This window comes from Cetorhinus maximus, unplaced genomic scaffold (assembly GCF_964194155.1).
Source record: "Cetorhinus maximus unplaced genomic scaffold, sCetMax3.hap1.1 HAP1_SCAFFOLD_3515, whole genome shotgun sequence".
Lineage (NCBI taxonomy): Eukaryota > Metazoa > Chordata > Chondrichthyes > Lamniformes > Cetorhinidae > Cetorhinus > Cetorhinus maximus.
This window is the reverse complement of record NW_027599425.1, coordinates 41-26,686: the sequence shown is the minus strand read 5'-3', so window position 1 is coordinate 26,686 and position 26,646 is coordinate 41. Positions and strand designations below refer to the sequence as shown.

The 26,646-nt window shown below is 56.4% G+C and overlaps 2 protein-coding genes across 2 annotated transcripts; one reads left to right on the top strand and one right to left on the bottom strand.

Annotated features, from left to right (window-relative positions):
• Positions 1–481: 481 nt before the first annotated feature.
• LOC144678058 (ER membrane protein complex subunit 3-like) lies at positions 482–7,489 on the top strand. The gene is made up of 5 exons (XM_078537983.1): positions 482–594; positions 2,424–2,505; positions 3,154–3,233; positions 3,344–3,426; positions 7,245–7,489. The coding sequence occupies exons 1-5, from the start codon at positions 498–500 to the stop codon at positions 7,371–7,373; spliced, it is 471 nt and encodes a 156-aa protein (XP_078394109.1). The 5' UTR covers positions 482–497; the 3' UTR covers positions 7,374–7,489.
• A 10,628-nt stretch (positions 7,490–18,117) lies between these two features.
• Positions 18,118–26,355, bottom strand: LOC144678057 (ubiquitin carboxyl-terminal hydrolase 11-like; the record flags this gene model as incomplete). Its single annotated transcript, XM_078537982.1, has 9 exons — positions 18,118–18,276; positions 19,435–19,523; positions 20,111–20,214; positions 23,043–23,192; positions 23,479–23,591; positions 23,906–23,976; positions 24,736–25,044; positions 25,492–25,622; positions 26,161–26,355. Coding segments are annotated over 9 exons (1,303 nt in total), but the record flags the coding sequence as incomplete, so codon positions are not given.
• Between the last annotated feature and the right edge of the window lie 291 nt (positions 26,356–26,646).

The window sequence follows — 26,646 nt, the reverse complement described above, 5'->3', positions numbered from 1 at the left end:
GGACGGGTCTGTCACTGTATAACACTGGGGTACAGTACTGGTGGGGACGGGTCTGTCACTGTATAACACTGGGGTACAGTACTGGTGGGGACAGGTCTGTCACTGTGTAACACTGGGGTACAGTACTGGTGGGGACGGGTCTGTCGCTGTATAACACTGGGGTACAGTACTGGTGGGGACGGGTCTGTCACTGTGTAACACTGGGGTACAGTACTGGTGGGGGTGGGTCTGTCAGTGTGTAACACTGGGGTACAGTACTGGTGGGGACGGGTCTGTCACTGTATAACACTGGGGTACAGTACTGGTGGGGACGGGTCTGTCGCTGTATAACACTGGGGTACAGTACTGGTGGGGACGGGTCTGTCACTCTATAACACTGGGGTACAGTACTGGTGGGGACGGGTGGGGTTTGTGGGGGGCTCGCTTGTTGCCTCTGTTACTATTCCTGCTGCTTCACTCTGCTCTCTGACCCCGATGATCTCCTCTCAGACCCCAGCATGCTGATGGACATGATGAAGGGGAACCTGACCAACGTGCTGCCAATGATCCTGATCGGTGGCTGGATCAACTGGGCCTTCTCGGGATTTGTCACCAGTAAGTTAGCGCGTTGTCTGGGTCAGTTCGACGATGGGTGTGGGCTGGAGAGGACTCTGGGTCAGCCCGGGAGGGGCGCAAGGTGTGCTTGGCAGTGGGACCGTGCTGGACGAGGTCAATGTGCCTCAAGGCAAGGGACCCCCCCACCAGCCTGAGTACTGCATCGAATTCCAGCCCCCGCACTTTGGGAAGGATGTCGAGGGACTCGGAGAGGGTGCGGAGGGAGGGAGATTTACCAGGACCGGTTCCCGGGGATGAGGGGATGGTCAGTTCACATGGAGAGACTGGAGGAGCCAGGATTGTTCCCCTTTCGAGCGGAGAAGGTTAAGGGGGAGATTGAATCGAGGTGTTCAGAATCACGAGGGGGGGGTTTGGATCGAGTGAATAAGGAGAAACTGTTTCCAGTGGCGGGAGGGTCGGTAACCAGAGACACAGATTGAAGAGAATCGGTAAAAGATCCAGAGGGGGTGGGGGGGAGAGGAGGAGAATGTTTTTGACCCAGCGAGTTGTTGTGATCTGGAAGGCGCTGCCTGAAAGGGCGGTGGGAGCAGATTCGATAGGAACGTTCAAAAGGGGGGGAATCGGAGAAATACTCGAAGGGGAAAAATCTACAGGGTGTGGGGGAGGGAGGAAAGAGCGGGGGGGAGAGTGGGATTAATGAGATAGATCTTTCAAAGAGCCAGCACAGGGACGATGGGCTGAATGGCCTCCCCCTGTTCCTGTGTGACAGGCTCGAGAGGGGCTGAATGGCCTCCTCCTGTTCCTGTGTAACAGGCTCGAGAGAGGTTGAATGGCCTCCTCCTGTGCTCTGTGATTTCGGGGTGGGGGCGATGGTGAGTGAAGCCAGCGGGTATTGGGTGGGTAGCCAGGCTGCAGTTGGTCAGAAGGAAGACATTGATAGATGGGCGAAGGTTGCTGGCGGGTACAATGGATGGGAATCCTGTGGGGGTGGGGGAGGCGGGGGAACAGGTCCTTTAACTCTTACTGACAATCGCCTCATCCTTGCCCCTGTTTGCTGTGCGTGTGTGTGTGTGCGCGCGCGCGCGAGTGTGTGTGCGTGTGAATGTGTGTGTGCGTGTGAATGTGTGTGTGCGTGCGAGTGTGTGTGCATGCGAGTGTGTGTGCGTGTGAATGTGTGTGCGTGTGAATGTGTGTGTGCGTGTGAATGTGTGTGCGTGCGAGTGTGTGTGCGTGTGAATGTGTGTGCGCGTGCGAGTGTGTGAGCGTGTGAATGTGTGCGCGCGTGCGAGTGTGTGTGTGCGCGAGTGTGTGTGTGCGAATTTGTGTGTGAGAGTTTGTGTGCGCGAGTGTGTGTGTGCGCACGTGTGTGTGTGCGCGAGTGTGTGTGCGCATGTGTGTGTTTGTGTGTGCCAGTGTGTGCGCGCGCGTGTGTGCGAGTGTGTGTGCGCGTGTGTGTGTGTGTGTGTGTGTGTGCGCGCGAGTGTGTGTGCGCGAATTTGTGTGTGAGTTTGTGTGTGCGAGTGTGTGTGCGAGTGTGTGTGCGAGTTTGTGTGTGTGCGAGTGTGTGTGCGAGTGTGTGCGAGTTTGTGTGTGTGCGAGTGTGCGTGCGAGTTTGTGTGTGTGAGTTTGTGCGTGCGAGTTTGTGTGTGTGAGTTTGTGTGTGCGAGTTTGTGTGCGCGAGTCTGTGTGCATGAGTGTGTGTGTGTGCGTGCGAGTGTGTGTGTGTGTGCGCGAGTGCTCTGCTGTGTGCGAGTGTGTGTGTGCGAGTGCTCTGCTGTGTGCGAGTGTGCGTGTGCTTTTTGGATGTTTTCGTTCCTGTTTCAGCCCAGTTTAAGCAGCATTTTCTGTTCCTGTTTCTCTCTCTACAGCTAAGGTCCCGTTCCCACTGACTCTCCGCTTCAAACCCATGTTACAGCGTGGAATTGAGCTGGTCTCACTCGATGCATCCTGGTGAGTGTCCCATCAGTTCTCACACAGGAGGCCATTCAGCCCCTCGCGAGCCTGTTACACGGGAACAGGAGGAGGCCATTCAGCCCCTCCTCGAGCCTGTTACACAGGAACAGGGGGAGCCCATTCAGCCCTTCGCGAGCCTGTTACACAGGAACAGGAGGAGGCCATTCAGCCCATCTTGAGCCTGTTACACAGGAACAGGAGGAGGCCATTCAGCCCCTCTTGAGCCTGTTACACAGGAACAGGAGGAGGCCATTCAGCCGCTTCAAGCTGAAGGTGCCATCTTTCGGGATGAGACATTAAACCGAGGCCCCGTCTGCCCTCTCGGGTGGGTGTAAAAGATCCCACGGCCGCGATTGGAAGATGTGAGGTGGGGGGGAGATGGTGGGTTCTCCCCCCGGTGTCCTGAAGCCAATATTTACCCCTCGACCGACATCGCTAAAGACAGATGATCTTGGTCATCCTGGCATTGCTCTTTGTGGGATCTTGCTGATCTTGGGACGTCCTGAGGGCGGGGGGGGGGGCGGGGGCTGCGAGAGGGGCTGGGGGTGATTATAGCCTGTCTGTCTGCGGCGGGGAGCGGGTCACTGGACTCGAGCTAAGACCCTCTCCCGTCACTAACCCGACACGTTCTGTCTGCCCCCACAGGGTCAGCTCCGCCTCCTGGTACTTCCTGAACGTTTTCGGACTGCGTCGCTTGTACTCCTTAATCCTGGGCCAGGATAACGGTGAGTTCCCCCCCCGCCCCCCACTCCCGGGTCGCTGTCCGCTCCCGAAATGCAGGGTCGCTCCCGGGACGCCTCCAACCCCTTTGATATCTCCCGTTCTGTCTCTGCAGCAGCCGACCACTCCCGGACCCTGGAGGACCAGCTCACAGGGGCTGCCATGTCCCTGTCACCCGACACCAACAAGGCTTTCAAGGTAGGTGGTGAGAGAGGAGAGGGAGGAGGTGTGTGGTGGAGGGAGGGAGGGGGAGGGAGGGAAGGGATGGGGGTGGGGGCCATGGGAGGCTGGTTGTGTATGTTAATGATGTTCACTCTCCCCGTCAGCGGAGGAGTGGATTCCCCGGGGTTAGATCTCCTTGTCTGGACAGGGGGTGGATTCCCCTGGGCTAGATCTCCCTGTCTGGACAGGGAGTGGATTCCCCGGGGTTAGATCTCCTTGTCTGGACAGGGAGTGGATTCCCCTGGGTTAGATCTCCCTGTCTGGACAGGGAGTGGATTCCCCTGGGTTAGATCTCCCTGTCTGGACAGGGAGTGGATTCCCCTGGGTTAGATCTCCCTGTATGGACAGGGGGTGGATTCCCCTGGGCTAGATCTCCCTGTCTGGACAGGGAGTGGATTCCCCTGGGTTAGATCTCCCTGTCTGGACAGGGAGTGGATTCCCCTGGGTTAGATCTCCCTGTATGGACAGGGGGTGGATTCCCCTGGGCTAGATCTCCCTGTCTGGGGGGAGTGGATTCCCCTGGGTTAGATCTCCCTGACTGGGGAGAGTGGGTTCCGCTGGGTTAGATCTCCCTGTCTGGGGGGAGTGGATTCCCCTGGGTTAGATCTCCCTGACTGGGGGGAGTGGATTCCCCTGGGTTAGATCTCCCTGTCTGTGGGGAGTGGATTCCCCTGGGTTAGATCTCCCTGTCTGGGGGGAGTGGATTCCCCTGGGTTAGATCTCCCTGTCTGGGGGGAGTGGATTCCCCTGGGTTAGATCTCCCTGTCTGGGGGGAGTGGATTCCCCTGGGTTAGATCTCCCTGTCTGGGGGGAGTGGATTCCCCTGGGTTAGATCTCCCTGTCTGGGGGGAGTGGATTCCCCTGGGTTAGATCTCCCTGTCTGGACAGGGAGTGGGTTTCCCTGGGTTAGATCTCCCTGTCTGGGGGAGTGGATTCCCCTGGGTTAGATCTCCCTGTCTGGGGGAGTGGATTCCCCTGGGTTAGATCTCCCTGTCTGGACAGGGAGTGGGTTTCCCTGGGTTAGATCTCCCTGTCTGGGGGGAGTGGATTCCCCTGGGTTAGATCTCCCTGTCTGGGGGAGTGGATTCCCCTGAGTTACTCTCTACCCTGCTCAGTCTGTACGTTAATCGGTCTCCATCTGAGGGGGGGGGGAGTGGATTCCCCTGGGTTAGATCTCCCTGTCTGGGGGGAGTGGATTCCCCTGGGTTAGATTTCCCTGTCTGGGGGGAGTGGATTCCCCTAGGTTAGATCTCCTTGTCTGGGGGGGGAGTGGATTCCCCTGGGTTAGATTCCCCTGGGTTAGATCTCCCTGTCTGGGGGGGAGTGGATTCCCCTGGGTTAGATCTCCCTGTCTGGGGGAGTGGATTCCCCTGGGTTAGATCTCCCTGTCTGGACAGGGAGTGGGTTTCCCTGGGTTAGATCTCCCTGTCTGGGGGGAGTGGATTCCCCTGGGTTAGATCTCCCTGTCTGGGGGAGTGGATTCCCCTGAGTTACTCTCTACCCTGCTCAGTCTGTACGTTAATCGGTCTCCATCTGAGGGGGGGGGGGAGTGGATTCCCCTGGGTTAGATCTCCCTGTCTGGGGGGAGTGGATTCCCCTGGGTTAGATTTCCCTGTCTGGGGGGAGTGGATTCCCCTAGGTTAGATCTCCTTGTCTGGGGGGGGAGTGGATTCCCCTGGGTTAGATTCCCCTGGGTTAGATCTCCCTGTCTGGGGGGGAGTGGATTCCCCTGGGTTAGATCTCCCTGTCTGGGGTGGGGGGGGGAGTGGATTCCCCTGGGTTAGATCTCCCTGTCTGGGGTGGGGGAGTGGATTCCCCTGGGTTAGATCCCACTGTCTGGGGGGGGGGGGGAGTGGATTCCCCTGGGTTAGATCCCACTGTCTGGGGTGGGGGAGGGGGGAGTGGATTCCCCTGGGTTGGATCTCCCTGTCTGGGGGGGAGTGGATTCCCCTGGGTTAGATCTCCCTGTCTCGGGGTGGGGTGGAGGGGGTGGATTCCCCTGGGTTAGATCTCCCTGTCTGGGGGAGTGGATTCCCCTGGGTTAGATCTCCCTGTCTGGACAGGGAGTGGGTTTCCCTGGGTTAGATCTCCCTGTCTGGGGGGAGTGGATTCCCCTGGGTTAGATCTCCCTGTCTGGGGGAGTGGATTCCCCTGAGTTACTCTCCACCCTGCTCAGTCTGTACGTTAATCGGTCTCCATCTGAGGAGGGGGGGGAGTGGATTCCCCTGGGTTAGATCTCCCTGTCTGGACAGGGAGTGGGTTTCCCTGGGTTAGATCTCCCTGTCTGGACAGGGAGTGGATTCCCCTGGGTTAGATCTCCCTGTATGGACAGGGGGTGGATTCCCCTGGGCTAGATCTCCCTGTCTGGGGGGAGTGGATTCCCCTGGGTTAGATCTCCCTGACTGGGGAGAGTGGGTTCCGCTGGGTTAGATCTCCCTGTCTGGGGGGAGTGGATTCCCCTGGGTTAGATCTCCCTGACTGGGGGGAGTGGATTCCCATGGGTTAGATCTCCCTGTCTGGGGGTAGTGGATTCCCCTGGGTTAGATCTCCCTGTCTGGGGGGAGTGGATTCCCCTGGGTTAGATCTCCCTGTCTGGGGGGAGTGGATTCCCCTGGGTTAGATCTCCCTGTCTGGACAGGGAGTGGGTTTCCCTGGGTTAGATCTCCCTGTCTGGGGGGAGTGGATTCCCCTGGGTTAGATCTCCCTGTCTGGGGGAGTGGATTCCCCTGAGTTACTCTCTACCCTGCTCAGTCTGTACGTTAATCGGTCTCCATCTGAGGGGGGGGGGGGGGGAGTGGATTCCCCTGGGTTAGATCTCCCTGTCTGGGGGGAGTGGATTCCCCTGGGTTAGATTTCCCTGTCTGGGGGGAGTGGATTCCCCTAGGTTAGATCTCCTTGTCTGGGGGGGGGGGAGTGGATTCCCCTGGGTTAGATTCCCCTGGGTTAGATCTCCCTGTCTGGGGGGGAGTGGATTCCCCTGGGTTAGATCTCCCTGTCTGGGGTGGGGGGGGGGGGAGTGGATTCCCCTGGGTTAGATCTCTCTGTCTGGGGGGTAGTGGATTCCCCTGGGTTAGATCTCCCTGTCTGGGGTGGGGGAGGGGGGAGTGGATTCCCCTGGGTTAGATCTCCCTGTCTGGGGGGGAGTGGATTCCCCTGGGTTAGATCTCCCTGTCTCGGGGTGGGGTGGAGGGGGTGGGAGTGGATTCCCCTGGGTTAGATCTCCCTGTCTCGGGGTGGGGTGGAGGGGGTGGGAGTGGATTCCCCTGGGTTAGATCTCCCTGTCTGGGGGAGTGGATTCCCCTGAGTTACTCTCTACCCTGCTCAGTCTGTACGTTAATCGGTCTCCATCTGAGGGGGGGGGGGGAGTGGATTCCCCTGGGTTAGATCTCCCTGTCTGGACAGGGAGTGGATTCCCCTGGGTTAGATCTCCCTGTCTGGGGGAGTGGATTCCCCTGAGTTACTCTCTACCCTGCTCAGTCTGTACGTTAATCGGTCTCCATCTGAGGGGGGGGGGGGGAGTGGATTCCCCTGGGTTAGGTCACCCTGTCTGGGGGGGGGGAGTGGATTCCCCTGGGTTAGATCTCCCTGTCTGGGGGGGGGGAGTGGATTCCCCTGGGTTAGATCTCCCTGTCTCGGGGTGGGGTGGAGGGGGCGGGAGTGGATTCCCCTGGGTTAGATCTCCCTGTCTGGGTGGGGGGAGTGGATTCCCCTGCATTAGATCTCCCTGTCTGGGGGGGGGAGTGGATTCCCCTGGGTTACTCTCTACCCACTGACACTGTTGTCTCCCCCGCCAGGCCGAGTGGGAGGCTCTGGAGGTGGTGGACCACCGGTGGGCCCTGGAGAGTGTGGAAGAGGAGCTGATGGGGAATGACCTGAATTTGGAGCAGTTTTACCATAAGGAGCAGCACCAGGCGATGTTCTGAGTCTCCGCAGGGAGCCAGGCTCCGATCTCCACTGCCACCCCTGTGATTATTTACCAATCTGTAAATTAATTCGAGACCGGGTTTAAAATGAATAAACATCAAAGTACAATAAATAAGCTTGTGTCCATCAGGGTCAGTCAGATAGCTCTCCGACTGTCACAGGATAGCATCCCTCAGTGATCACTGACAGCACAGAAACAGGCCCTTTGGCCCCTCTGCTCTGAGCCTCTTCCCACCCCCTACCCTTCTATCCCTTTCCCCCTCGTGTGTTTATCCAGCTCCCCCCTTAAACACATCGACACGATTCACCTCGACCACTCCCTGTGGGAGCGAGTTCCACATTCCCCCCGCTCTCTGGGTAAAGACGTTTCTCCTGAATTCCCCACCGATTGGATTTATTAGTGACTGTCTCATATTGATGGCCCCCCACCTAGTTGAAATATCTCTCAGCAGCCATGACCTTACTGAATAGCAGGGACTCGAGGGGCTGAATGGCCTCCTGACCCTCTCCCCTTAGCAGAAGCCCTGCTCCTCTCTGTGTAATTCACAAAGAGGCGATACAGCTCTAGTCCTGCAGGGCGGTCATCCTCACCCTCAGCCACGCTGGGGACCGAGGGGAGACTCCCGAGATTCTCCCACCCCCCAGAGATTGCTGAGCAGTTCTGCGGAGAACAGTGCTGGCGGTGGGCAGGGTGCAGGGCACCCAGCGGGTCTGACCTGTGAGCGAGCGAGCGGGTGGAATCTAATCAGTCCAGGACAAAGCTGCTGTCTCCCAGTGCTCTGTGGAACCGCACATCTTTCATCCAACAGTGTAAATTTTAAACTATGACTATCGTGCTGTCAGGACTCAGTGGGGGTAGTGCGCTGTCATATCGAGCCCCACTGCTCCCCGAGCTGAGACAAGTGTGAAGAGTTTGACCAAACCACCAGATCGCCCCAATTCTACCAAACTGTTTAATTGAGGTTAACAGAACACGAGCACCAGGCTTGTAAACTTAACAAGTAAATAACAGTTTATTGAACAAATTGTCTTTAACTAGTGACAAAGGAAAGAAATATCAACTGCTAACTTCTAACTCCATAACTTAAACTCTACCCCCTTTCTTAAATCCCTATACACACACACACATAAAAGACACAGGACACACAAAAACGTGGATTTTAAGAGTGAGATAAAACAGTTCAATAGCACCAACCTGGAGTACAGGATTCGATGGGTTGATTTCGATCGATGTCTTCCGGATTCCTTGCAGTTTGTTGTTGATGACGCGAGATGGTCTCCCAGCACTTTCAGTCTGTGGTTCACTGGTTGAAAAACTTGCTTTCCAACATCTCTACTGGTGATTTTTTCTTTCCCTCTTGACAGGGGTTTTCAGAGAAAGCAGGTTACAGGGGATGTGGGGGATAGCCAGCTAGCAACTATGGCAGAATTACTGGAATCTTACAAACACGGGAGTGAGAGAGAGAGGTTTTAGGTCTTCCCTCTTTGCTGTTCTGTCTGCACTGTTACCGCACTGGTCAGGAGCCAGTTAAAACGCTGTCATCAGGCAGTTCCCCCTTTCCAGCACCATCCTGTTCTCTGGTGGCACACTCTGTTCCAGGATAGCAACATTGTAGATTTTTCTCATCCTGTTCCAGTAAGCACGTCTTTCGAATGCAGCCATGGTAGTTTTTTTTTTAAAGCCACAGTCCAATTTTAAAGCTGCAGTCCAAGATAAAAAAAAAAGGTTCCTTTCGTGCCTTCACCCACCCTTAAAAAGGACGAAACACCATTTAAAAAATGCGTTTCATCACAAGGTACGTGACACACGGGCAACAAAACATGAGACTTGCATTCATTCATTCATCCATCCTTCCCCCTTATACTTGGGTCAGTAATTTACACCCGGGACAATGCATCCGCGATCGCATTATCTTTGCAGCCTGAAGAATCTGCACATTGAATGGTTGAAACAATAGACTCCATCGAAACAGTCTCGCGTTTGAAATTCCTGAATGAACGCGACCGGATTATGGTCAGTGTAGATTAGCGTTCCTTGGTTATCGTGTCGGACATAAACCTCAAGAGGCCTTGAAGAGACGACGACAATGCTAGAGTTTCTTCTTCTGCTGTAGAGCACTTCCTCCGATATCGATATGGTTTCTTGGGAGAGGACCCCACCCGCTCCTCTAACCCTTTCCTTGCTTTTGGATTTTGCTCTTTTTATTCTCGATCTTCACTCTTGACCTGTTCCGCGTCATTACTACTGGATTTGACCCACTTTTCCTTGTGTTTTTTCTTCCCTGCCTCTGCTCCTTGAGTTTGCATGTTTTCCTCTTTCTTTAACCCGAACTTTTCTTCTAGATTTGTCCCTTTCCCCTCTCCATCTTCATCTTTACTCTGTCCACTTCTGGATTTCTCCTCTTTGCCGTTACTCTGCTCTGGATCACGTGGGCTGGACTTTGACTTGACTTGTTCCTCCGACTCTTTTCCACTAGTCTGCTCCCGTGCTACCTTACACGCTCCTGCTTTCGTTTTGGGTAACGGTCCTACACCATCTACTAATACCCGACTGAATGGTCCTTCAAAAACTGGTATGGGTATGAAAGGCGCTGGTTTGATTACATGTTTGGGGTTTACCTACTACCTGACATGCATGACACGTTTTACAAAATTGCACTATGTTCCTTATTAAGTCTTGGCCAGGTAAATTGCCTGTTTATCGAAGCTTGGATGTTTCCATATTCCTACATGTCCTGCCATAGGGATTTTAGGTGCTACTTGCAATATCCCCTTACGATATTTGGGCGGTACCACTATCTGATGAACGACCTTCCATTCCATTCCTCGTCCGCAGGTCTGTGAGGGCGTCTCCCCTTCCTTATCAGTTAATTCCGGAACTCCTTCAGCCTCAGTGTGAGCTGACTGCATTGACTTGTTTAACTCTGGACCTGCTTCCTGAGCCTCGATTGATGAAGACCTGCCAAACACTTCCTTTGAACGATCCCCATCCTTAAAGAAAGTTGCGGCCACTCTAACATCTGCTCGTGGTGTTACTTTGACCTCTGGTGATGGACTTTGTTCAGCCGTTGCTCCGGTCACCACACACAATGGAAAAATACCAGGAACTTGTCCTTGTGACTGCTCCCTCTCTTCAGCCCCTCTCGGACTTTCCATAATCATGGGTGAAGCTATAACCTTCACTCCTGCCAAATCATTCCCCAGGAGTAAATTAACCCCATCCACGGGTAACTTCTTAACCGCTCCTACAACCACCGACCCAGATAACAAATCACATTCCAATTGCACTTTGTACAGTGGAACCGGGATATACTCTTCACTCATCCCCTTTACCAATACTTTAGCTTTCATTGAACTCCCTGGAGGGAAAACTAGGTCCTTCTCTGGCAAAAGAGTTTGAGTAACTCCTGTGTCTCTTAACATAGTTATAGGTTTAGCTGCATCATTTGATGAAAAGGGGGTTATCTTTCCTTTAGATAAAAACCCTTTATATCTCTCATCCACCTTATTTACTTCACCTGCATTCACGGCAGTGGTTACCTCCAGACCCTTATTTGTAGTTAAAGCTACAATTTGATCCATGGCGTTCTCTCTCCGAGTTCCCTTTTCGGACTCGCTCTTACGAATTCCAATAAGCCCCGTGGGCTTCCCTCGCAACTTCCAGCATTCTGAACCAACGTGTCCCACTTTATTGCAACGGCAACACTTAGGCCCTCGCGTTTCACCTCCAACCTCAGCACCTTCCTTCCCGATCTGGGGAGGAGGTCTCAAGGTATTCCCAGCTCTCCATTCTTTACCCAGGCTACTGGCCTTCCTTTCACTCTCCCGCTTTCTATCCTTTTCAAATTTAAGGGGGGGGTGATGGAAAAAAGGTTTACTTATACGGGTCAGCTCATAACCGTCAGCTATTACTGCCGCCTGTCTAACTGTTGCAACCCTTTGGTCTTCAACATAGGCTCTTATCAGAGAAGGTCGGAAGTTTGTAAATTCTCCCCAAGAGAATGGTCTCTCTCTCAGAACTTCATAGGTAGTTTCAACTCCTAATGCTCGTATCCACCAGCCAAAACTGCTTTGCTTAATCCTTTCGAACTCAGCTTAAGTTTGCCCAGGCCGTTTCCTTAAATTTCAAAACTCACATCCACTCAAAATGGCCCTTTTTCACCGCGTCATAATCCCTAGAAACCTCCTCTGACCGTGAAGCATAGATTTCCTGTGCTCTGCCTGTCAACTGGCTCTGCATGGGTAAGGTCCAGTTCTCCTTTGGCCAGTCCATCTGTTTAGCTATCTTCTCAAATGACATAAAGAATCCTTCAACATCCCTTTCCTCAAATTTTGGGAAGAGCGTGCATAGGTTTAAACATCCCCCCCCACCCCCTCTGGGTTCTGATCTGGAAATAAGCCCTGTCTCACCTACTGGTGATTCTTTTTTTAACTGGCAGCATTCGGAGCTGAAATTCTCTCTCTCTCTCCTCCTTTTCTAACCCCGTCATTTCTAAACCCCTTCCCTGTTTTCTTTCTCTCTCTTGCCTTTCTCTTTCCGTTTCGGCTGCCTCCATCTCGAGTTTTTTTCCATTTCCTTTGCTTGTTCAAATTCAAGTCTCTTCACTTCTAACTGAAGCCTCACTACCTCCAGCCTCTTCACTGGGTATCACTTCCAATTTCAAATGCTGTGCCACCTTTTCGATCATCTCTGCCTTCCTCGCTTTGGCAGGCAACCCTACTCTTAATGTACTTGCCGATTCGATGAACCTGGCTTTTGGAATCCTTTGTAAGATCGTCAAGGACCCCTCTTCCACTTACAGGAAAGCTTTAGCAGTTTCCAGTGCCATCTTATTTTTGACAGTACAAACCTGGTGTTTCCTTTTAGCTTTTGTTACTCACTAAATCGACACCCAAATCGCCGTCGTCTTTTGTTCCAAAATATCCCGGACCCCAGCCCCCAAACTTTGTCACGGCTCACCGGAGATAGTGCGCTGTAATATCAAGTCCCACTGCTCCCCGAGCTGTGACAGACGTGAAATGGTTGACCAAACCACCAGATCGCCCCAATTCTACCTGTCTAATTTAGGTTAACAGAATACGAACACCAGGGTTTGTAAACTTAATAAGTAAATAACTGTTTATTAAACAAATTGTTTTTAACTAGGGGCAAAAGAAAGAATTATGAACTAACTTCTAACTCCATAACTTAAACTTTACCTGCTTCTTAAATCCCTATACACACACACACATAAGACACACAAAACATGGCTTTTAATGGTGAGGTAAAACAGATCAATAGCACCAATCTGGAGTACAGGATTAGATGGGTTGATTTTAATCGACATCTTCCCAATTCCTTGCAGTTTGTCGTTGATCACACGAGGTGGTCTCCCAGCACTTTCAGTCTGTGGTTCACTGGGGATTTCTTCCCCTTTTCCTCTTGACAGGGGTTTTCAGAGAAAGCAGGTTACAGAGATCGGAGGGATAGCCAGCTAACTACTATGGCAGAATTGCTGTAATCTGACAAACACAGGAGAGGGGGGGTTTTATGTCTTCCCTCTTTGCAGACTAGGAGCTGTTCTTGTACTGCTACCACACAAAACCCTGGTCACGAACCCATTAAAATGCTGTGGTCAGGCAGTTCCCCTTAGTTGAGAACCCCTGTCTGGCACCATCCTGTTCTTTTCTGGCACCCTATGTCCCAGGATAGCAGCATTGTAGATATTCATCATCCTGCTCCAGTGAACATGTCTTTCAACTGCATCATGGTAGTTTTTTTTTTAAAGCCCCAGTCCAAAAAAAAAAGGTTCTTTACCAGTGCTCACTTCCTGCTGACCCTTTCCAGATTAAATCCTTCGCTCCACATTTAGAATGGGAGTTTGCTATGTAAACATGTCACAGTGCAATTCCATCCTCCCACCATTGGAGGTGCTGCACGCACACACACAACAGACATTCGACAGAATCTTGCTCTTATACCTTCGTGCTTCTGATTTCCTCCCTCACTCTCAAAAGCAGGTGAACCTCGGTTGCACTCCCTCTATGGCAATAATATCCTTCCTCAGGTAAGGGGACCAAAGCTGCACACCCAGTACTCCGTGTGCAGCCTAACCAAGGTTCGATACAATCGAAGCAAGAATTCTCCTGTACTCCAATCCTCTTACGACCAAGGCCAGCACACCATTAGCCTTCCTCACTGGCTGCTGCACCTGCATGTTAGCCTTCAGTGACTTATGGACAAGGACACCCAGGTCCCTTTGTACATCTACACTTTCTAATCTCATCTCCCTCTTAAACGGTAGACCTCTCATTCTTAAACGGTGTCCCCCGCTTCTAATACCAATGATGTGAAGGGATATTGGGGGTGGGGGGAGGGGGGAAAGAGTGTAGGGGGGAAAAAAGACGTGGAACTGGATGATCAGCCCTGATCGAGTCGAATAGCAGAGCAAGCGGGATGGGCTGAATGGCCTACAAGGGGGAAACATCCTCCAGGCACCCAAACCCTATCAAAGTCCCTCAGCATGTTTCAACCAGATCAACCTCTCGTTCTTCTAAACTCCGGCGGGCACAGGGCCCCAACCTGCTCAACCTTTCCTGGTCGGACAAACCTCCCCTCCCCTCCCTCTCGGGAATGATTCAAGTTAACTTTCTCCGAACTGCTTCCAATACATTTACATCCTTTTATGGAATGAGATTCTAAACCTGTGCACAGCGCTCCAGGTGTGGTCTGGACAAGGCCCGGCAAAACCCTTGCCGATTTTTTTTAATATTCCATTCCCCTCGCCATAAATAAATGCCAAAAATTAAGTTAGTTCATTAACATTAACTAAATCCAACTCTGGTTACTGACCCTCCCGCCACTAGAAACAGTTTCTCCTTATTCACTCGATCCAAACCCCCTCGTCATTCTGAACGCCTTGATTCAATCTCCGCCCCCTTCACCTTCTCTGCTCGCTTGCTCCCCACCCCCTATTAAGCGTCCCTATCGAATCTGCTTCCTTCCATCGCCCTTTCAGGTAGCGCCTTCCAGAGCAGAAGTAGTCAGGAGTTTCTCCCAGAGACGTGTTGCTATCTGTGTGAGCGGGGGTAGCAGGGAGTGGGTCCAGCGAGAGTCAGACATGCGCAGCAAGAGAGGAGTGCTTTAATTTAAATCATTTTGGTTTTTTAATATATTTATATACACAAGTCTGAGCTGTTGCAACAATAAAAACCCATCATTTTGTAGAGCAGCAATTAACTAAACAAAAAAAAAGCAGGCTAGTCTCTCTCTTTATATGAAAATACAATATATATCTGCCGAGAGACTCTTTAAAATCAGTGTCTATTTACCAAAATCAGTTCGACAAGTTGTACAGGTGGGTTCAGGAGTTCAGGCACGGGAATGGCTGCCCAGGTTTGGCCAGAGCGGGATGGTTAGCTGGGCAGGGCTGCTGACCACTGTCCAGTGGCAATGGTTGGGGGAGGGGAGGAGAGAGCGGGAGGGGGAGGGGAGGAGAGAGCGGGAGGGGGAGGGAGGAGAGAGCGGGAGGGGGAGGGAGGAGAGAGCGGGAGGGGGAGGGAGGAGAGAGCGGGAGGGGGAGGGAGGAGAGAGCGGGAGGGGGAGGGAGGAGAGAGCGGGAGGGGGAGGGAGGAGAGAGCGGGAGGGGGAGGGAGGAGAGAGCGGGAGGGGGAGGGAGGAGAGAGCGGGAGGGGGAGGGAGGAGAGAGCGGGAGGGGGAGGGAGGAGAGAGCGGGAGGGGGAGGGAGGAGAGAGCGGGAGGGGGAGGGAGGAGAGAGCGGGAGGGGGAGGGAGGAGAGAGCGGGAGGGGGAGGGAGGAGAGAGCGGGAGGGGGAGGGGAGGAGAGAGCGGGAGGGGGAGGGAGGAGAGAGCGGGAGGGGGAGGGAGGAGAGAGCGGGGGGGAGGGAGGAGAGAGCGGGAGGGGGAGGGGAAGAGAGAGCGGGAGGAGACAGCGGGAGGGGGAGGGAGGAGAGAGGGAGTGAGGAGCGTTCTGGCCCCATCCCGATGAGACTGCACCTGAGCCATGGGTTCCAAACCGCACCCCCCCCACCCTGAGAGACTGAAAACAGTCCGACTGTGACTGGTGGCCCCAGATGTCCATCCATTTCCCTGAGGCCCCCACCCCCTCCCCCACCCCCTCCCCCTCCCCCCAGGGCAAAATCCATAACAGAAACATGGCTGGAAGATGAGAATTCCCCGATTGATTCTGGTTGAGGCTGTACAGTGGGAGGAGGGAGTGGAACGTGGGTCTGGATCACCCGCCTGCCTCACTCAGATCAAACCATCCATTTTACAACCCTAACAGCCTCAAACCCCCACCGGCCCCCTCTCGACCACCCCCAAAACCGCTCGCTTGGCTGGGTGAGGGCCTGGAATTTGATCTCCTCCCTGAGGAAGGACGTGTGTTGGAACCTGTGCCTTTAGAGGGTCATAGGGAGGGGGCAATTCCCCCTGTGAATCCCCTTTGTGCCAGGGGCTTGGAATCAAACAGCAAATCACAGAACTGTTCACCGGGCACTCTTCCCACTCCCACCCCCCAGACCCTCGACTCACTCGCTCATCCACCCCCCCCTCCAGGCCCTCGACTCGCCCCCTGCCCCCCTCTCGGTCAGGAGCAACAAGCTTGAGTGAAAGCTCCAATGCCAAGGGGCAGATAACCCTGGTCTGGTGAGTGCTGACCGATAGGGCATCTGTTTCCGGGGGCGAGGGTAAGGAATGATAACCGACGTAGCTCTGTCTGCAGTGTAGCCCCTCTCCCACAAACTGCTCATAGCTAACATTGTGCGAGAGAGCGCGAGAGAGCGCGAGAGAGCGCGAGAGAGCGCGAGAGAGCGCGAGAGAGCGAGAGAGAGCGAGAGAGAGCGAGAGAGAGCGAGAGAGAGCGAGAGAGAGCGCGAGAGAGAGCGCGAGAGAGAGCGCGAGAGAGAGCGCGAGAGAGAGCGCGAGAGAGAGCGAGAGAGCGCGAGAGAGCGCGAGAGAGCGCGAGAGAGAGCGAGAGAGAGCGAGAGAGAGCGAGAGAGCGCGAGAGAGCGCGAGAGAGCGCGAGAGAGCGCGAGAGAGCGCAAGAGAGAGCGAGAGAGAGCGAGAGAGTAAGAGTGAGAGTGTGTGTGTTAGAGAGAGAGAGAGAGAGAGAGAGTGACTGTGCGTACGAGCATGAGAGAGAGAGCAAGTGTGCACACGTATGTGTATTATGCATGCACACGACTGCATGAGCAGAGCTCCTAAAACTATTCACAGTGACTGGGCGGGGAGTGTGCGCAGACCCAGTGTGGAGTTTTGAACGCGGTATAAATAGAGCGGTCTATATATATTAAAAAATCTTTCAACCTTCCCATCCTCACACAGCCGTCACATCGACAGTGCGCTGACAGACCCCCCCTATCCTGATAGCGCAACCACCCCACCACCCACTCCACACCCAAAACAAGCATTAAGGCCACATGCGGAAATGTCCCAAAGATCACAGTGGGAGGAGAGGGAATCGACTGGGAGCAGAGGGAACCCTCACACGGAGAAAGAGCCGTGACCCTCGGAGGAGGGGAGGAGGGGGGCGGTAAAAATGCTGCAAGGTGGGGTCGGCGGAGGTTGAAGTTACTCCAATCCCTAGACAGTGGAGGCGGGGAGAGGGAGAGGATGAGGGAGAGGGAGAGGGAGAGGGAGAGAGGGAGGGGGGAGATGGGAGAGGGGAACGTTTCACTGGAAACTGGAATTCCTTTGCATCGTAATTGCATCGAACAGTAAATCCCTGAGATAATCAAACAGTTTGAGAGAAAAGACCAACCTTTCCAAATAATATTCCACTCTCCCAGAATCTGGAACCAGCGTATCGCATAGCAAGATCCCGCACGTCACCCCACAAACCACCCCCACCCCCCCCCCCCTCACTCGAATCGGGGAATCGTGGCCAGGCGCGGGAATTACCGCACGGCCTGGGGACCCTCGGTGGAGTTGGGGGAGGCGCGCGCCAGGAGTGATGCCTCACCAGGTCGAATATGCTACCGATGCCCGTAGCCGAAGACCGGCGGTTCGGGCTGGACTGCGAGGCTGGGGGGGGGTGGAGAGAGAATTTGGACGACCAGAATAAACCGACAACCCCCCCCACCACCCTCCGAGGCCCGACGAAGGTCCCTCTGCCACCCCCCTCGGTGAGTGACCAAGGAGCCCCCACCAGGCCTCCTCGGCCGTGACCCTCCCTCAGCGACAGAGGGTCTCTCGCCGGGTTTGGGCTTTGGGATTGGAGGGGGGGGGGGTGGGGAGATTGTAGATAAAACCTCCTGTACCCCTCCCTCCCCCCCACCCACCCACCCCCAGATCCCACCACCTCTCCCGATGCTTCTTACCTGGTCTCGGCTGAGAGGGGAGGGTCCAGCGCCTGGCGGAGGAGGCGGCGGTGGTGGTAGAGGTGGGGGGGGTCCCGGGTTGGAGACAGTTTAAAAATTTAAAACTCGCCTGGAACTCAGGCCACGCGGAGACAGAGAGAGAGAGTCCCCACCCCAGCAGCGCGTTTAAAAAGCAGCGCAGAGTCAGATCCCACGCTCGGACACAGGTTAGAACGAGGCCGGGGGGGGGCTCCGAAGCCCATTCCCCCCCACCTCTCTCTCCTTCCTCACTGACCCATCAGACGACAGGCTCCTCCACACCTTCGACCCCGGAGTCCTGGATTGGGTCTGCCTGATCCGATGGGGGGGCCGTGGTGGATAAGGTGGGCAGGGGGTCTTGCTCCGCTTGCTGATGGGGGGGATAGGAGAGCGGGAGGGGTTCCGGTCCCAAGGGAGGAGGCGGTCAGTCCAGGTCCATCGTCTCCTCGTCGGCTGGGGGCGATGGCTTCTCGTCCTGGGTGGTGCAGCTCGGACAGGCAGCTGGCTCCACAGGCCGGCTGATCTTCTCCTGCAGCTGGTAGAACAGCACATAGGCAGCGCTGCTCTGTCAGGCAGAGAACAAGGGAGTTAATGCTGCCGGTTCACACAGCGCGGGGGCCGGAGGAACCGGGATCGTTCCCCTTTAGAGCGGAGAAGGTGAAGGGGGAGATTGGGTCGAGGGGGACCGAGGGCGACCGAGGGTGAGGGGGAGGGACCCGGCCGCCAACGGTGGAGCGATGGGAATCGGGGGATGGTCAAGAGGCTTGAATTGGAGGAGCGCAGAGATCTCAGAGGGTTGCAGAGATAGGGAGGGGTGTAGGGGCTGGAGGAAGTTATAGAGATAGGGAGGGGTGTAGGGGCTGGAGGAGGTTACAGAGATAGGGAGCGTTGTAGGACCTGCAGAGGTTACAGGGATAGGGAGGGTTGTAGGGGCTGGAGGAGGTTACAGAGATAGGGAGGGTTGTAGGGGCTGGAGGGGGTTACAGAGATAGGGAGGGGTGTAGGGGCTGGAGGAAGTTATAGAGATAGGGAGGGGTGTAGGGGCTGGAGGAGGTTACAGAGATAGGGAGCGTTGTAGGACCTGCAGAGGTTACAGGGATAGGGAGGGTTGTAGGGGCTGGAGGAGGTTAGAGAGATAGGGAGGGTTGTAGGGGCTGGAGGGGGTTACAGAGATAGGGAGGGGTGTAGGGGCTGGAGGAGGTTACAGAGATAGGGAGGGTTGTAGGGGCTGGAGGAGGTTACAGAGATAGGGAGGGTTGTAGGGGGCTGGAGGAGGTTACAGAGATAGGGAGGGTTGTAGGGGCTGGAGGAGGTTACAGAGATAGGGAGAGTTGTAGGGGCTGGAGGAGGTTACAGAGATAGGGAGGGTTGTAGGGGCTGGAGGAGGTTACAGAGATAGGGAGGGTTGTAGGGGCTGGAGGAGGTTACAGAGATAGGGAGAGTTGTAGGGGCTGGAGGAGGTTACAGAGATAGGGAGGGGTGTAGGGACTGGAGGGGGCTACGGAGATAGGGAGGTGTTGCCGGACCGGGAGCCAGTGTGGGTCAGTGAGCACAGTGGGTGAAGGGTGAAGGGGACTCGGTGTGAGTTCGGACATGGGGGGGGGCGGACAGTGGAGTTCCGGACGAGCTGAGGGTTACAGAGGGCGGGAGGGTGAATCTGGTCAGGGCCCTGGTTGAAAGGTGGCACTGGGCTGAGTTAAGACACTAATGGCTTCTCACTCACCACGATATGGTCCATCGAGGCGAAGGTCACCTTACTATCGTCAAAGTAATACCACTGACCGTCATCTTTGTTCCTGGCGATTGTCGTATCTGCAAGTGGACACCAACCATTAAAGTTCTCATCTGTCCCTCTATCCCCACCCCCCCAAAAACCACATCTCCCTCTCCCACGGGTGCCGACTCTCATTCGGGGCTGCACCTGACCCTCTGACACCTTCCCACAGGGGTGCGGGTGACTGGATCCTCAATAGCAGCTCTGTCTGGCCGGTGTGCAGCCGTACTTATACCTTCACCCGCCTCCCTGCGCCACACAGTACCCAACGGCAGTCACCAAACCCACACCCCTAGCCCAGACTCAAAGGGCTGAATGGCCTCCTCCTGTTCCTGTGTAACAGGCTCGAGGAGGAGGCTGAATGGCCTCCTCCTGTTCCTACGTAACAGGCTCGAGGAGAGGGGCTGAATGGCCTCCTCCTGTTCAGGCTCGAGGAGGGGGGCTGAATGGCCTCCTCCTGTTCCCGTGTAACAGGCTCGAGGAGAGGGGCTGAATGGCCTCCTCCTGTTCCCGTGTAACAGGCTCGAGGAGGGGGGCTGAATGGCCTCCTCCTGTTCCCGTGTAACAGGCTCGAGGGGAGGGGCTGAATGGCCTCCTCCCAGCTCCTATGCTGTGCTGTACTCACAATGCCCATCGCGAAGTCCTCCGTAGTGATTCGAAACAGCGATCAGGTCGTATTTGGAGTTTTTAGCCTTGGGATTGATGAGGAAATCGGAGAGATCCAGGTCCCTGTGGAGTGAAACAGCCGTTTAACATCAGCGTCTGGGTGACACGCTCTACCGTCACCCAGTGCCCCGTGTGTGACGCTCTCTACCTCCACCCAGTGCCCCTTGTCTGACGCTCTCTACCTCCACCCAGTGCCCCGTGTGTGACGCTCTCTACCTCCACCCAGTGCCCCGTGTGTGACGCTCTCTACCTCCACCCAGTGCCCCGTGTGTGACGCTCTCTACCTCCACCCAGTGCCCCGTGTGTGACGCTCTCTACCTCCACCCAGTGCCCCGTGTGTGACGCTCTCTACCTCCACCCAGTGCCCCGTGTGACGCTCTCTAGCTTCACCCAGTGCCCCGTGTGTGACGCTCTCTACCTCCACCCAGTGCCCCTTGTCTGACGCTCTCTACCTCCACCCAGTGCCCCGTGTGTGACACTCTCTACCTCCACCCAGTGCCCCGTGTGTGACGCTCTCTACCTCCACCCAGTGCCCCGTGTGTGACACTCTCTACCCTCACCCAGTGCCCCGTGTCTGACGCTCTCTACCTCCACCCAGTGCCCCGTGTGACACTCTCTACCTCCACCCAGTGCCCCGTGTGTGACGCTCTCTACCTCCACCCAGTGCCCCGTGTGTGACGCTCTCTACCTCCACCCAGTGCCCCGTGTGTGACGCTCTCTACCTCCACCCAGTGCCCCGTGTGACGCTCTCTAGCTTCACCCAGTGCCCCGTGTGTGACGCTCTCTACCTCCACCCAGTGCCCCGTGTGTGACGCTCCCTACCCTCACCCAGTGCCCCGTGTGTGACGCTCTCTACCCCCACCCAGTTCCCCGTGTGTGACGCTCTCTACCTCCACCCAGTGCCCCGTGTGTGACGCTCTCTACCTCCACCCAGTGCCCCGTGTGTGACGCTCTCTACCTCCACCCAGTGCCCCGTGTGTGACGCTCTCTACCTCCACCCAGTGCCCCGTGTGTGACGCTCTCTACCTCCACCCAGTGCCCCATGTGTGACGCTCTCTACCTCCACCCAGTGCCCCGTGTGTGACGCTCTCTACCTCCACCCAGTGCCCCGTGTGTGACGCTCTCTACCTCCACCCAGTGCCCCGTGTGTGACGCTCTCTACCCTCACCCAGTGCCCCGTGTGTGACGCTCTCTACCCTCACCCAGTGCCCCGTGTGTGACGCTCTCTACCTCCACCCAGTGCCCCGTGTGTGACGCTCTCTACCCTCACCCAGTGCCCCGTGTGTGACGCTCTCTACCCTCACCCAGTGCCCCGTGTGTGACGCTCTCTACCCTCACCCAGTGCCCCGTGTCTGACGCTCTCTACCTCCACCCAGTGCCCCGTGTGTGACGCTCTCTACCTCCACCCAGTGCCCCGTGTGTGACGCTCTCTACCTCCACCCAGTGCCCCGTGTGTGACGCTCTCTACCTCCACCCAGTGCCCTGTGTGTGACGCTCTCTACCTCCACCCAGTGCCCCGTGTGTGACACACTCTCTACCCTCACCCAGTGCCCCGTGTGTGACACTCTCTACCTCCACCCAGTGCCCCGTGTGTGACACACTCTCTACCCTCACCCAGTGCCCCGTGTGTGACACTCTCTACCTCCACCCAGTGCTCCGTGTCTGACGCTCTCTACCTCCACCCAGTGCCCCGTGTGTGACGCTCTCTACCTCCACCCAGTGCCCCGTGTGTGACGCTCTCTACCTCCACCCAGTGCCCCGTGTGTGACGCTCTCTACCTCCACCCAGTGCCCCGTGTGTGACGCTCTCTACCTCCACCCAGTGCCCCGTGTGTGACGCTCTCTACCTCCACCCAGTGCCCCGTGTGTGACACTCTCTACCCTCACCCAGTGCCCCGTGTCTGACGCTCTCTACCTCCACCCAGTGCCCCGTGTGAGACACTCTCTACCTCCACCCAGTGCCCCGTGTGTGACGCTCTCTACCTCCACCCAGTGCCCCGTGTGTGACTTTCCACCTCCACCCAGTGCCCCGTGTGTGACACTCTCTACCTCCACCAGTGCCCCGTGTGTGACACTCTCTGCAGAAGCCGTTAATATTTAAAGGGAGGTTCGAACACCCACTGAAAGGAACTTGCCACAGGTTCTCACGTGTCTAAACTTTTAAGACATGGAAATATATCGGCCGTTCCTTCACTGTCGCTGGGTCCAAATCCTGGAACTCCCTCCCTAAGCGCTGCGGGCGTACCCACACCACACGGGGACTGCAGCGGCTCAAGAAGGCAGCTCACCCCCACCTTCTCAAGGGGGGGGCAATTAGGGATGGGGCAATAAATGCTGGGCCCAGCCCAGCGACACCCATATCCCATGAACAACTAAACAAACAGATTTCCCTGTACAAGTACAAACAATAAACAAAGCAAGCACTTATTAACAACGCCAGAGTTTGTCAAGAATCGAGAGGGTCAATCCAGTTTCCCCTTCGGTCCAAATCCCACCCGAGTTCTCTTATACACCGAGATCCTGACCGTTCATTCGCTTCTCCATCTCCAATCAAACCAAGGATGCCACAGCTCCCTGGAATTCACATGGGTGTTTCCCCCAACCATTCCTTGAGGATTCTTCCATTAGCTTATGGCCAAGTGATCCCCCAACTTCTATTCAAAACCTCATGTCTGGGGGAGCATGCTTAGTGATATTGTTTTAAAATCGGGGACACCCCCTCTGCTCGCTAATCGCCTCTACACGCCTGGTCCGGGCTTCGGATGGACACAAACTGCAAAACCCACACCCCCTGGCACCCGGGAGAGAGTGGAGGAGCAGCCGCTGCCGTGGGTTTGTGCGGGAGCGAGCTCCGTGGTTGTGGGGGGGGTGGTCTGCGCAACGCAAACTCACTTCAGCGGGAACTCGACCAGAGTGTCCAGCTTCTCCTTCCAGAGGCGAGTGTACGAGAAGCGCTTGAGGTGGATGATCAGGACCTCGGGCAGCGACCACAGGTCAAACTTCTTGGTGGCCAGCTGGTGCTCCTGGCAGGCCGGGCAGTACCTAAGGGAGAGGAAAAAGAGCAGAGCGTCAGAGAGGGTGGGGGGGGACCAGGCCGAGGAGGGGGGGGGGAGGGGAGGCGGAGTGGGGGGGGGGCGGGAAAACAGACCAAGGGAGGCTGGGAGGGGTGGGGGGAGGGAACAGACTGAGGTAGGGACAGGCTGAAGGGGCGAAGGGGGTCAGCAGAAGCTCCACGTGAACTGGAACAAGGAGAGGGAGGGAGGGAGGGTGGGTGGGTGGGGGGAGTGAGCGTGACGGTCAGCGAGAGGTCAGTGTTTCCCATCCTCACCAGGGGTTTTGCTCCTCCAGCGTTTCCTTGGTTGTAAACAGGTCGATGCACTCCGTCAGCGTCACCGAGGCTTTGGCGGGCATCACCCCCATGCTGCGATCCTTCACGTATTTCTGCGCGGGGAGTGAGAATCCGGTCAAAGGCAGGTTTATAGCGCCCGCGGCGCACACCGGCGTTACACCCCCCCCACCCCCCTCCCAACCCAGGAGGGTCAGCCCCTGGAGAATGGAGCTAAACCCCTCCCCCGATCGCCGACCCCCCCTGCTCGCTGCACGGAGGGTGGATTGGGCCCGGCAGTGACGCCGCCCCAGTCGAATAGCCACACGAATAGCTGGAGTTGCTGGAGGGGGACCGGCGGAGAGTCGGGCCTCAGCGGGGGAGGGGAGGGTGGGAGAGCGGCAGACGAAGGGTTAACGCCGCTGCGTACCTCCGCCTCGATCTCGTTGTAGTACCGTTTCTTCATGTCACTGTCCCAGTCCAGGGCGATGTAGAGTTGAGCTGAAACAGGAGAATTTAGTTAAGGTCGAGGAACAACTCGGAGCAACATCACCCAGGCCGCACTGTCGGAGGGTCAGTGCCGAGGGAGCGCCGCACTGTCGGAGGGTCAGTGCTGAGGGAGTGCCGCACTGTCGGAGGGTCGGTGCCGAGGGAGCGCCGCACTGTCGGAGGGTCGGTGCCGAGGGAGCGCCGCACTGTCGGAGGGTCGGCGCCGAGGGAGCGCCGCACTGTCGGAGGGTCGGCGCCGAGGGAGCGCCGCACTGTCGGAGGGTCGGCGCCGAGGGAGCGCCGCACTGTCGGAGGGTCAGCGCCGAGGGAGCGCCGCACTGTCGGAGGGTCAGCGCCGAGGGAGCGCCGCACTGTCGGAGGGTCAGTGCTGAGGGAGCGCCCGCACTGTCGGAGGGTCAGTGCTGAGGGAGCGCCGCACTGTCGGAGGGTCAGTGCTGAGGGAGCGCCGCACTGTCGGAGGGTCAGTGCTGAGGGAGCGCCGCACTGTCGGAGGGTCAGTGCTGAGGGAGGGCCGCACTGTCGGAGGGTCAGTGCTGAGGGAGGGCCGCACTGTCGGAGGGTCAGTGCTGAGGGAGGGCCGCACTGTCGGAGGGTCAGTGCTGAGGGAGCACTGCGCTGTCGGAGGGTCAGTGCTGAGGGAGGGCCGCACTGTCGGAGGGTCAGCGCTGAGGGAGCGCCGCACTGTCGGATCTTGTGTTAAATGGAGAGCCACAATCATGGCGCACTCAGCCTACAGTTGAAAGCACTCACGGTTGAAGTTGAGTTTGGTCCGGTCCTGTGTCCCTCGCTCGGTCACCCCATTCGCGTTCACATTCTGGAAAGTGAAGAGGGGTCTCCGGGACCCCCGGGCTTTACGCTTCTTTAAGGGCCTCTTCTCTGGTGAGGGGCTGCCCACCTCGCACTCCCCCTCTGGCTCCAAGCGCCCCCCTCTCGGCTCTGGGGTCGAGACCCTGTCCGCTCCGCCCGGACAGGCGCCGCGGTCATTGCCGTCAGGTTCAGGGGTCACATCGGGGTCACGGGCTGGCGTGGGAGTCGGTGAGTTCATAACCCCTTCATCACCTGAGAGAACCGGAGAGGGGGGGGTGGTTAAAATAAAGGGTCAGAAAGAATTCATCACCCCCCACACACTGTCACTCAGTAACCTCTCCCCCCAGCGCCCTGTGTTACTGACTGTATCTCTACTGATGTTAATACAGCTCCCTCACACTGTCACTCAGTAACCCCTCTCCCCCAGCGCCCTGTGTTACTGACTGTATCTCTACTGATGTTAATCCAGCTCCCTCACACTGTCACTCAGTAACCCCTCTCCCCCAACGCCCTGTGTTACTGACTGTATCTCTACTGATGTTAATCCAGCTCCCTCACACTGTCACTCAGTAACCCCTCTCCCCCCAGCGCCCTGTGTTACTGACTGTATCTCTCCTGATGTTAACCCAGCTCCCTCACACTGTCACTCAGTAACCCCTCTCCCCCCCAGCGCCGTGTGTTACTGATTCTCATTCCTACCTTCACCCAGTCCGTTTGTCTGCTGTTGATACGTCTCTGGTTCTCCTTCCTCCTTTGCGTCTTCCTCCTCTTCCTCATCATTCTCCTCTTCCTCCTCCTCGTCTTCTGATGTCGGGCGTGACACGTACCGTCTGCACCAAAGATAACGGCTGAGAGTTCAAATGTTATGCTGGAAGAAAGATCTCTCACCTCCCACGGAACTGGTTCATGGTCTGTCCCCTTCCCCATCCAATTGTGTTACTCCAGATTATCCCTCCCACAGTGCGGCGCTCCCTCAGCGCTGACCCTCCGACAGTGCGGCGCTCCCTCAGCGCTGACCCTCCGACAGTGCGGCGCTCCCTCAGCGCTGACCCTCCGACAGTGCGGCGCTCCCTCAGCACTGACCCTCCCACAGTGCGGCGCTCCCTCAGCACTGACCCTCCCACAGTGCGGCGCTCCCTCAGCACTGACCCTCCGACAGTGCGGCGCTCCCTCAGCACTGACCCTCCCACAGTGCGGCGCTCCCTCAGCACTGACCCTCCCACAGTGCGGCGCTCCCTCAGCACTGACCCTCCCACAGTGCGGCGCTCCCTCAGCACTGACCCTCCCACAGTGCGGCGCTCCCTCAGCACTGACCCTCCCACAGTGCGGCGCCCCCTTATTTAAGGTCTAAAAGTCAGACAGACGTACGCAAGTCTCTCGAGGAGGAGGTCATACAAAGCTTCCCAGGATAGGTGGGATCTCGGGACCGATACGAGTAGCGGATGACCAAACATATACGTGGATGTGCTATAATCTCGGTAACTCATCTTTTCCCTGAAATAGATGGGCAGGATCACATCGTCATTGTCGTCCTCATCCTCCATGTTGTTCGTCACCTCAAAACTGTAATCGAGGCAGACAGAGGGAGATATTAATGCTTAACATTGAATAACACCCGAGTGCAGTTCCTGCAGTACCGGATCACTCCTGATAGTGGCAGTGCTGAGCACAGGCTCCAAGGGCTCGCCACTGCCACCTGTAGGAACCTGGAGGTACTCTCCCCAGCCACTGTGGCATTTCCCTCCATCTGCTTATCCCACCCACCCCGACCCCCAACTCCTCTCCGCCCTTCAGCTGTGCGGGGGCCGGATGAGTCCAGCCCCGGACGGATATTCCGCTGCTGGGGGCCTGCTA

What these genes read in the sequence shown, in the direction of transcription:
- LOC144678058 (XM_078537983.1), top strand. Translation starts at nt 498, where the DNA reads ATGCTGATGGACATGATGAAGGGGAACCTGACCAACGTGCTGCCAATG. An exon ending in GTCTCACTCGATGCATCCTG is followed by an intron (nt 2,506 to 3,153) that starts GTGAGTGTCCCA and finishes CTGCCCCCACAG; the next exon opens with GGTCAGCTCCGCCTCCTGGT. An exon ending in AATCCTGGGCCAGGATAACG is followed by an intron (nt 3,234 to 3,343) that starts GTGAGTTCCCCC and finishes CTGTCTCTGCAG; the next exon opens with CAGCCGACCACTCCCGGACC.